The sequence below is a fragment of the Ctenopharyngodon idella genome, chromosome 6, assembly GCF_019924925.1.
Source record: "Ctenopharyngodon idella isolate HZGC_01 chromosome 6, HZGC01, whole genome shotgun sequence".
NCBI lineage: Eukaryota > Metazoa > Chordata > Actinopteri > Cypriniformes > Xenocyprididae > Ctenopharyngodon > Ctenopharyngodon idella.
Window position 1 is genome coordinate 1,924,620 of NC_067225.1, and position 11,997 is coordinate 1,936,616.

The window sequence follows — 11,997 nt, forward strand, 5'->3', positions numbered from 1 at the left end:
GCATTTCAAAGACATTCCAGAATTTCTCTTAAACCAACAGAAACTTCAATGAATTCACTCTTAGAAACAGTCTCAAAATTGCTGCCAATGATATGAATTAATGACTAAAACTCTCAAAAGTTTGGGCGCACATGACCATGTGGACATTATGCTAATTACATGCAAGAACAGGAGAACTGGGTGCAGGACTCGCCCAAAACCATATCTGATTGGTGGAAACACTCGGATGGATGGGTCAGATGGACATGGTTAAAAACCAATGACAAGCAGTCTGGCTTTGCTTTTTGCCTTGGCTTTTGCTTTGATTTGTGCTGACTTCTACCATTGTCCTGCTTTTGCACGTACCTCTTCAAGAGCTCACTCAAAACTCATCAACTCTCCTGTATGAGCCTTCGTTGAACTTCCTCGAAGAAAACCCTCTCACAGTCCATTGCTTCCAGCGACTTGAGACGCAGAGAACTTCATTGCACAGCAACGCGTAACCCGGCAACCGGCACACGAGGCTCCTTCCCTGCAAAAGGATCCATTCACCATCGAGTGTTGTCCCTCAGAACTCAACAATGACCGACCGCCAGCCAATCAGCGCCACCGAAGATTCCCTCCAGCAACTGCGTCACAAAAGGAATACACACGCTCACAGGAGCATCCAAACGCAAGTACCACAATCTCCTCATTCTTGCTGAACTGGTGTAACTCTTATTAAGCAAGCAAACTAAGGTTGAATAATGTTTAACGCTAGACATTTGGGACTCCATTCATCCTCTGTTAACAATATCACAATTTCCCTGTCACTGTATGAATGAATGTGTGTGTTTTCGTTAGATTAGTTTGTGTGTATTAGAGTAGTTCAATAAAGTCTTGTTTGATTTTACATATACACAAGTGTCTTGTGCTATGTGCTTACAAGTTACTGCCTTAAACTGTCGATTTTTGTCACCTTGCTCATAATCAGTGATCACTTTATGATATTATTACTGTTGGCCACGGGATTATATTTTGTCCAGAATTGGTAAAATACCTTAACCTTATCAGTGGACGAATAGTTGATAAAGTGTTAAATATTAATTCTGAATCATTTAGATATTAACTTGGTTCTTATTCACTGATGCATCGATTCGCTCAATAATACCTTGGTTTAGCAGGGATTGTAGCTCCTCTGACACTGCCTGGCACACAGAAAAGGGAAATCGATGAAGTTTTTGTTGGACCGGCACCGCATCATCGTGAGCTTTGACTATGTGCACGAAGCCCTTCACACACCCCACTGACTCAGCAATAGCAACACTGTAGACTGAAGCAGAAGGAGTAGAAACAGTAATGGTACAGTCATGGTTAATAGTACATTTTAGTGCTCTAAACACATCCATGCATAATAAGGTAGACCCACTTTTGAAAATGTAGAGGGCACAGTAGCAGTAACTCCATTTAGCGAAACATTAGCTGTCAGGAATCCTAAAACTGGAATGTGTCCTCTCATGTACGTGACCAATTGAACGCTAGGAGCAGATAGTGGAGATGCACCAGAATAACGTCTGTACAAAGTCTCTGGCAGAATAGAAACCACCGAGGCAGTATCCACTACAAACTGTGCCTGCTTCTACATGAGCATGACTACCTGTAAAACATTTAAACAGGTTAAAACATTTTACATTTCATGGCAGCATTCAGTTTCTCGCCATATTTCATTTCACATTTTTACAATTACATGCTAATTTTTGTTGTAGCTTTATTAGTTTTGTGGTGTAGTGGGCTAAGCCACTGAACTGGTAAGCAGAAGGTTGCATTGTGTCCTTGAGCAAGATACTTTACTCCAGGTTACTCCACGGGGATCGTCCCTGTAATAAGTGTACTGTAAGTCGCTTTGGATAAAAATCTGCCAAATGCATAAATGCAAATAAATGTAAATGTGATTTTTGTAAATCCTTTTTTGTTAGTGTCTTGGGCACAAATGCTCAATAAAGCTGCTTATTTCTTAAAGTTTACTTTTTCAAGGCAGTACTATAATATAAATGCATACATACTGTACATTTCATACAATTTCTTTTTGGGGGCAAAAAGGGTTAGTTCACCCAAACAAATAAATTCAGTCATTATTTACTCGCCTTCACACTGTTCAATCCCTGTTTTTTTTTTTTTTTTTTTTTTTTCTGAACACAAAAGGTGTTTTTTGTCAAGTTTGTCCTGCTGGTTTCTGTTCATACAATATCAGTCAATAGAACCTGATTTCCAGAAGCTTCAAGGCATTATTTGATGATGCTGTTGAAACTTCTGAAAGTCGGGCTCCATTGTATGAACAGAAACTAGCAGAACAAACTTGACCAGAATCACATCCTTAATGTCTTTTGGTCTTTTTCTAGATGCTCTTGCAGGCTCTGGGCTCACTGAGGATGAAGAGACCACAGCGACATCCGGGCCAGATGAGGCAAAGGGCAGGTGGAGTGATGTAAATACGTAAATACGTTGAATGTTGCGATCCTGTCGGACTAATGATAGCTACCTGAATCGTAACAAAGCACTGTTGGCCAGAGGAGAACTGGCCCCCCGACTAAGCCTGGTTTCTCCCAAGGTTTTTTTCTCCATTTAAACACATATTTGCCACTTGTCTGCCACCTGATGTCACCTGATGGAGTTTGGGTTCCTTGCCGCTGTCGCCTTTGGCTTGCTTAGTTGGGGACACTTGACATTTGACTTGACATTTGATATTCAACAGTGCTTTGATCTGCCTGCATTGACACTATTCTTTTAAGAGCTGCTGTGCAGCCAAATAATGTACCAGTTATCAATGTAAAGCTGCTTTGACACAATCTACATTGTAAAAAGCGCTATATAAATAAAGGTGACTTGACTTGACTTGATGGAGGGTCTCATCCATGGCACTATACCATTTCCAGGATGCTGCTGTTGGCTCTCCATCTTCAGTGCTCACACCAGTCTGCGGACATTTCAGATCCTACAAAAATGCACAAACATAATACAAAAGCAGTCATTTTAACAGCACGTCATTTGATTTCTGTATTAGAAGTAACAAAATGATCTTACTTTATATTTTTCAGGTTTTCCCTTTTTTCCACAAATGCCGCCGTCACCTTGCCCTGCAGGCCCTGCTCCACCACAAAAGCTCTGCAGTAAATGCACAGAAATCAAGAATCAGAAAAATGCTGTAATAACTACATAATTACAATAATTTAAATAAACTACAACTTAAGATTTAAAGGGATCGTTCACCCAAAAATGAAAATTTGATATTTATAATATGCGGCTTAGCCGCAGGGTTTAATTTGGATTTGTCTGTGCATGTTTTTTTTTTACTCTTATAGACGAAGTTCCCATGGATTATACGACTGACAGGTCGTAATGGTTGGAGTTAAAAATCATCATTTGTGTTCTACTGAAGAAACAAAGTCACCTACATCTTGGATGCCCTGGGGGTAAGCAGATAAACATCAAATTTTCATTTTTGGGTGAACTATCCCTTTAAATAGATTTTGTATTAATTTCTGTAGTATACTCACTCAAAGCCTTTGATGGCAGCATTCCTTTATCAGCCTATCTCCACTGGATAAACACACATGTGCTCACCTGCTCCTGTAACATCCAGAGAAGATTCATGTTACCTCTGTGATTTATGTGCTCAATACTACATTTAAATGTTGAGGTAGCTGCTGATGTTTTAACTCACTTTTTATCCTACACAAATGTTCCTTAATTTATCAACAGTACTAACATACAAATAAAATAGATTATGTTTAGTTACTGTATATTTTTTGACTTGTAGATGTATTTATTTACATTACTTACATTCATGTAATGTAAACAGTGTTGTCAACAGTGAATTCTACATATTAGCACACATACATTATTCTGATCAGATGTCTGTTTCATGTTGTGATGTGCTCATCTGCAATACTTATAGACAATTTTCCTGTCAGATGTTAAATTAACATTTAGTAAGCATCTTTAAGATGTATATGGTTTAGAATTAATGTAAATCCACTTAAGAGATGCATGTGTGCTTACTAGAGCTCCCCTGTTAGCTATACATGTTTTTACAGCAAATCCACAACTATACTATACTGTCTAGTGTCTTTACACCTTCATAATTCAACAGTTTACTCTACAGTAGTTCAACCATGTTTACTCACACCCGCATCGCTTTTTGTCCTGCGACATCGATAATGATGTATCCTTTCCCGTGGCCTCCTGGGAAAGCTGGGAAAGAAAAGTATCCGACTATGGCTTAATCCCAAATGGCACACTTCTATGCATTTTCGGTCTTGTGGACTTAAAGGCTGATTTATACTCAACGTGTCCGCAAGTTCGCTTGGGTGCGCGTGACAAAAGTGATGTCATCGCGACGTTGGCTGTCGCGACGCGTTGAGTGTGAGCAAAGTCATTTCGTGTGGCGGTAAACTTCCGGCAAGATGGCGAGCTAGGCGCCCATGTTTTGCTAAGCTCTGACAAAATTATTTCAATTTGTATGTTTTATTGACGTTTTTTCATAAACCAGCTGCAGAAATTCAAGTGACAATTTAAATACGCTTTTTGCGTTAATTTGTGTTGTTTTTTTTTTTTTTTGATAAGATTGAGATCAGCTCATTGAACAAGATAACTTCGTTACGCGAACATGACGCAGTTAGCAAACAAGAGCCCAGAGTGTACCCATGGAAACGGATCACATTTACGGCCAAGAGAACACCAAGGAAAGAAGACGGGATGCTTCACACATTACTCCAACCAAAACTCTGCAAAAAAAAGGTGAAATCAGACGACAGTGACATCTCCAATGCAGCCTTGCTGCAGGCAATTAACTCCTTAACGGCGAGGTTTGATTCTCAAGACAGAAAGTTGGAGGACATCCCAGACAAAATGAGACAAAACAGCATCATGATTGCGACAATCTCCAAGTCGGTGGAGTTTAATGCTGCAGAGATTAAGGGTAACAAGAAAAAATATGTCATCTTGGAAAAGCAAACAGCAGTTCTTGTGAAGTCCAATGAGGAGTTAAGGTTGAAGACATCAGAGCTTGAACGATATAAACGGAGATGGAATCTTTGGATTAAAGGGATGAAAGAGCATGCTGACGAGGATGCATGGAAAGAGGTGACTGAACTTTTGAGTAACATAGCTCCACATCTGGCAAAGAAGCTGGAAGATGTCGTCTACTCTATTCACCGGATTGGAAAAAAGGAGAGTGGAAGACACCGTCAAATGATTGTTCAGTTTGCCATGCCTCAATACAGGGACGAATTTTGGAAGATTACAAAGAACTCTCAGCTGTGCACTGAACGTGGAATCAGGTTCACGGAGGATCTGTCAGCTGCGGACCGGAGTGCTGGTGCAGCTCTTTGGCCGCTCATCCAGGAAGCCAGAAGCGCTGGTAAGAAGGCGTATTATCGTGGTCCTTTGGGGTACATCAACGGCCGTCTAATCTCAATTACAAATCAGAACATGGGCTGAAATCTGCCATGAAACAATGAAGAGGCTGTGACTAGTGAGAACTAAATATGAAACTCATCTGCCAGAGCATCAGTTCATATTATATTTTGATTTCCGTTAAATCCTAATATCCAGCGTTATTCTATCCCCTAAAGGTATTTTTTATTGTTTTGTTAATACGGTTATTCTTGTTCTATGTTTAAACTTAACAGTTGCATTTCTTTTCTTTCACTAAATGTTAGGGGTCTAAGAGATAGTACAAAACGAAAAGCTACATTTTTGTTTTGTAAGGAAAAAAAAAAGCTCAATGTGTTCTTTTGCAGGTGTAACCCATAGACATTATAATAAACACTAGACGCCCTATTGGCCTCTTTGGACTGTTGCTGCGATACGTCAACGAGTCCGCCATATTGTGTGGGGCAAGACTGCGCTGATAACAAGTGCAAGTAAACGGGCGAGCTGCGGTTTTTCTGGATAAAAACAAAAATAACGTTCACATTTATCAACCGATTTCAGTGGTTTATAATGTACATGGTGTACAAAAAGTTCTAGTTACTTAAAATCTCTATAGTTAGACATATAAAATATTTATTTTAATAAGAAATGGTCAAAGCTCAGGCTTGTCATGTATTTGGTTGCTTTATTCTTGCATACATAATTGTGAAAACGCCAATACTGAGATATAATATAATTTTCACATTAAATAAAATAAAGTTTTCTTATTGTGGAAAAGGCATTTTCTGTCTTTAACCCAATTTTAGCTTTTCTTGAGCTTAGAATTGACCACCATTGAGAAAATAAAACAAATCATCGAATACAAATCACACAGGCTGGTTGCAACGGGCTAAAAAAGAAACAAAAATATAAACAAATCACCATTTAATTGTAAACTATTAAATAATCTAGTGATGATAAACCTACTCTTTGCAGATGAGTCGGGAAACAGAAGGCCGATGGTGCAGCTCCATCCCTAATCCTGACAGACTGACCTGACCTGTCAAAGCCCTCCGGCTTGAAGGGCCCACTGCAAAGCACAGAGAACTCGCTTGAGGAAAAACCTTCCCTTCTTATAGCTACTTCCCACTGTCTCCTCAACTCGTTGTCTTTGGGAAACCTTAAATGTGTGAGAAGCTAGCCAACTAACTAAATTTACAGTAAGATTCACAAAATGTCAGTCACCTAGCCGAAATGAGTACTTGTCATAAAAGTCGGTTTTAAGAAAATAAAGATGCATATTTTAAACTTCAGGAAATTTAGTTTATAAAATAAGATCTAATATAAGCTAAACCTATATTAGAAATCAAACTCATGTCTCAGCTTTCACAGCTAACTAGCAACATCGCTAGCTATTTTAGTCTGACTGACTCCGGTGGCCAACTACTATCAATATAATTAAATAATGACCAAATACAACCAGAACAAATGTTCAATCTTACCTATGAAAGGTAATTCCCCGAGACCTGTTTTCAATTGTGCAGCGATTTGTACAGCCCCAAGCAGCACACGAAGCAGGCATTTTTCGCAATTCCAGTTATGAGCGTTATGGGAACATTGCCCCGCACAATATGGCGGTGCCGTTGACGTACGGTCCAGCAGCCAATAGGGCGTCTAGTGTTTATTATAATGTCTATGGTGTAACCCACCCAAAGCAACAGGAAAGGGTTAACTTAAAGTGATGGGTGCAGTTATGGTTTTGGCCTGTAGGTGCGCAGGTGAGCATTCTCAAGAGAGCAGAGCCAGCGTTATACAGCGTTGTGAGATTGCTGTTTTGAATCCAACTGTGAAAAAGGTTATTTCTGTTGTGTATTTCACAAAATATTATGTTTTTTTCTGTTAAATTCATCTAATTTACGTTGTATTAAAAAAAGGTTACGTGATGCATGATATGCTCCGAGGAAACAGTTCACTTTTTCCCTCATAATCCCGAACTCTGGTGAGTCATAGTTTAAGATAATTCTGTTTTATTTCAATGTTTATGATCATCGTTAGTAGATTTACTCTTAAAACCAATCAGAGTGATGTTCAGTGATGTTGTGATGCGTTATTTTATTGAAAAGATGTGTTGAAAATGCCATTGTATATGCGTAATGTTGAATTGCGTCATTTAATTAATTTACTAAGTGCTTTCTGCTTGTCACATGAACAAAATATCACAAAAATTCATGTTCATACTGCTTTATTCATCAGTATTTCTGCACGAAACTGAGTTTATGAGGGATTTTACATGTAAAAACTCAAGTTTAACGTGACACCAACCTGTTATGCGTTAATATGAGGAGAAAATAATTATTCATGGTACAACAGTGAAAATTATTTTAATAGATTCAGATCTGTAAAGAAGAGGTCTTGTAACTTTGTAAGAGTTCAGTGTTTGAAACTGATTACAATATGTATGTGCAGATTTTTCTTATTTTTTCTGGTTTTCTTTTATGTGCTCAAGTTTTATTTTGTTTATTTACTATTATTGAACTAAAATTGTATTTTCATTTACTTCAAATCAAATTGCACTTTAATATTCTAAAAGGAATGGTGCAATGAAACTGTGCATTTGTTAAATAATAATATTTTAGTAAACAGCTAAACAAATCTTACATTTATTTAAAAAATAAATGAATATTCTAACAAATTGAGTTTAACGGAGGATGATAGATCAAGATTGTTACTTTTGCAATCACAGTTGGATGAAATCTATATGAAAAAAGCTAAGGGGGCATATATTAGATCAAGAGCTAAGTGGATGGAAAAAGGGGAGAAAAACTCAGTTTATTTCTGCAGACTGGAAAAAAAACGTCAAGAAAGAAACTCTGTTAAAACTTTAATTATTAATGGGGCAGAGTGTTCTAATACACCATTAATAGTTAAAGAAGTCGCCAACTTTTATCAGGTTTTATCTTCGTCATCCTCTTCAATATTAGACCCTAATTCTCTCTTTGAAAAAATTGGACAATTTGTCCCTCATATAGATGAACAATTTCAAATGTTATGTGATGCAGAATTAACAACTGAAGAGCTTGATTCTGCTGTTATGTGTTTGTCATTAGATAAATCACCTGGCCCAGACGGTTTTACGTCTAATTTGTATCGCCATTTTGGGGTCTTACTAAGGGAATTTCTTTTTGCAGCTTTTCAGGAAATGACTAAAACTTTGGTTTTGCCTAGTTCAGTGAGACAAGGCCTTATCCCACTTATTCCCAAACCAGGAAAAGATGGTAGATTGTTGGACAATTTACGACCTATAACTTTACTAAACAGTGACTATAAATTACAAACCCACATATATAATAACCGCTTGAAACACAGTTTATCCAACTGTTTATATTTTTAGATTTCTATAAAGCCTTTGATATGTTAGAACATTCTTTTATTTTTAAATGTTTAAAAATGTATGGGTTTGGTGAAAATTTCTGTAATATTATTCAATTATTTTATACAAATACCAATAGCTCAGTTGCCCTACCAACAGGTACTTCACCCAGATTTGATGTCAAGAGAGGAGTTAAACAAGGCTGCCCCATCTCACCCTCATTATTTATTTTGGCTACAGAGATGTTTGCTCTCCTAATTAAAAACTCAAATGTTGAAAGTTTAAATGTGTTTGGACAGAAAATTGTACTTAGTCAATTGGCTGACGATACAACATTATTTTTAAAAGATCTTAACCAAATTCCTAAAATAATTGATGTAGTTAATTATTTTTCCAATTTTTCAGGTTTAAAGCTTAATATTGGCAAATGTGAAATTATTACCATACATGAATGCCCTCTTAAAACTGTATATAACATTCCGATTAAGTCGAGTGTCAAATATTTAGGCATAGACATTTCTAAGGACGAGGTCTTGATGGAAAAGCAAAATGTCTGGAATAGATGGAATGAATGCAAAGGCAGGCTTAATGCGTGGATGCAAAGGGATTTGTCTGTTTTTGGAAGGATTTATTTAACTAAAATGGAAAGTCTTTCTAGGTGTATTTATCCTGCATCTTGTCTCTCTATTTCTAATAGAGCTATTAAGACCGTTAATCAAAATAATTTAAATTTTATATCGAGAAAACGTGTGCACTACATAAAGAGAGCACAACTTATACAAGATTACGAAAATGGTGGTTTACAAGCCTTTGACTTTTATTGTATGAATGGAATGTTGAAGGTGAAATTTTATAACAAATGTAAGTAGTTTCTGGTTTTGTATTCCCAGAGGTATATTTAAAAAACTGTGTGGAATTGATTTCCTACTGAGATGTGATTTCACTGTTTCCAGACTACCAATCAAACTATCGTCCTTTCACCAGCAGATTTTGTTATATTGGAAATTGCTATATAACTACAACTTTACTCCACATAGAATCCCCATATGGAACAATAGATTTATTTTTTATCTCAATACAAGTCTCTATGTGTTTGGTCAGTTCTTCATTTAATGGATGGGAATGGAAGATTGTTATCTTTTAAAAAATTTTGTTCTAAATATAATTTGCAGTTTGAACGCAAACAATTTGAGCATGTTTTGAATGCCATTCCAAAAAGTTTTATAAATTTGGTACACTTTTTTTTTGGATAACACTTCTGTCAACATGCCAGATGGACTTTGTGAACTCCCACCCCTTTTCTTCAATGGTAATGACCTCAGGGCAATGCTTCCCAACAAACTTATTCGCTCTTTTATTTTCAATTCCATATTATATCCGACACTTCTGTATCATAATGGTGTTTTGCAAGTTTATGATAAATCATCTGTAAAAAAAAAAAAAATTGTGAACACAGTATATTAGCTGTCCAGTTGCTCCTAAAACTAAGGAAACTCATTTTAAAATATTCAGTGGTATATACCCATCAAGTGAATTTTTAAGACAATGGTTTAGTTTTGAAGAAAATGCCTGTATTTTCTGTCAAGTTGATATAGAGACAACTGATCATCTTTTTTTTTTTTTTTTCTTGTGTGTTTTCAAATATTTTCTGGGAAAATATGTCTTATTGGTTGGTTATTGTTATTGATTTTTTATTAATGTAATGTTGAGTCTGGGAAAATTTTTCATTCATAAATGCAAATGTATGAAGACGAAACCTTATTTTTCTGTATTCAAAAGAGACTTTGTTTGTAATTACTTTCCATCATTGGAATGTATGAAAATGAAAAAGGCCCAGAAATTTGCTGGAATAATGAGAGACCTTGATCTCTTAGAAGAGGAATGAAGAGACCCCATCTTAATTTTAATTTTTTTTTTTTTTTTTTTTTTAGTAAATGTGTAATTTTCTTTTATTAATATTTATTTAACTGATATGTGCCTTGCTTGATACTCATTTAACTTTTTTTGTTAATGCCATTGTCATGAAACTAAATGAAAATGTTTAGTGAAATTAGAAAATATTTAAGAGATTGTTAATTTAGTTGTATACATGTTCTCATATCCATATATTTTTTTTTAAATGTCACAAGTAATAATCTGAAGGTTTACTGGGTTTTATATGATTCTTTTTACAGTGTGGTTTTGGTGAAGTGTAAACTAGAATAAACATCATCACATGTACCTTTCTTCTTATCACCGCTGCTTCCTGCTGATTTAGAGAACAATTTCTCAGAGTCGCCCCCTGTCGTTTCAAAGAATAGAAAAACGGCGAGCACGTTGAGTATAAACATCTCGTCCGTTTGGGGAGATGCGTGCGCAGTCAGCGGAGGCTCGTGGTGTGGAGCCAGGCTAAAGTATAAATCCAGCTTTACGATGGCTGCCACGTACTCATGTTCGTTAAGTCCACGAGACTGTAGGCTGTCTGTTTCATTAATGTTAATCAAACAATTGTTGTATCATAAAAAAAAGTTGAATATATATTTTTCCTATAGATATTTGGGTTTTGACTTGGTGTGAGCCAAATTTGGTGTTATTAACAGGGATTTTAAAGTATGGTTGCAAGGTGATATTGCTTTGGAACCTTCAGAAAACTTTAACTTGATTTTTCTCAAAATTGACTTTGCTGACTCTGTCGACTTCAAACAGGCATAGCCCATTTATTTTTTTCTGATTGCAACAAATCATACATCATTTTGAAGTTAATAACAATAAGTCATTTTTGAAAATTTGCTCATCGCAACTCATTTTGCCTAATTTTTCACATATGGAAACGTCTAGGTTACGTATGTAACCCTCGTTCCCTGAAGGAGGGAATGGAGACATTAGGTCCAAACATACTGACGAATGGGGTCTCGCCCGAGAGCCCAATCACCTTCGAGAGGTAACAAAACGAGCCAATGGTACGCTGAGTACTTTGGTCTGTGGAATTTGCATTGTGATCTCTGCCCCTCTCTGTGGGTATATAAGGAGCAGCGTGAGGAGTGAGGAGTACAAGTTTGGAGAACCAAGTCCGGCCAGGCCAATAGGGCGCAACCATGAGGACTTGCTCCTCATCCTCCCTGATCTTGCACAATGTGTGTGCGAGAAGACTGACTGGGGAAAATGCATACTTGCGTAGGCCCCGCAGCCAGCTGTGTGCCAGCGCATCCGTGCTGAGGATGCCCTCGTTCAGGGAATAAAACAACTGGAAATGAGTGTCTCCGAAGCGTTCCCAAATC

General features: G+C 37.0%; 1 protein-coding gene across 1 annotated transcript; it reads right to left on the reverse strand.

Moving 5' to 3' along the window:
- Nucleotides 1-4,557: 4,557 nt before the first annotated feature.
- Nucleotides 4,558-11,029, reverse strand: LOC127514583 (THAP domain-containing protein 6-like). The gene is made up of 2 exons (XM_051897550.1): nt 6,873-11,029; nt 4,558-6,550 (listed from the first exon to the last, which is right to left on the reverse strand). The coding sequence occupies exons 1-2, from the start codon at nt 6,950-6,952 to the stop codon at nt 6,316-6,318; spliced, it is 315 nt and encodes a 104-aa protein (XP_051753510.1). The 5' UTR covers nt 6,953-11,029; the 3' UTR covers nt 4,558-6,315.
- Between the last annotated feature and the right edge of the window lie 968 nt (nt 11,030-11,997).

Bases quoted from the DNA above. Each gene is read 5' to 3' on its own strand.
- LOC127514583 (XM_051897550.1), bottom strand. From the start codon at position 6,952: ATGCCTGCTTCGTGTGCTGCTTGGGGCTGTACAAATCGCTGCACAATT. The intron at 6,551-6,872 runs GTAAGATTGAAC...CACACATTTAAG, and splicing joins CGGGGAATTACCTTTCATAG to GTTTCCCAAAGACAACGAGT.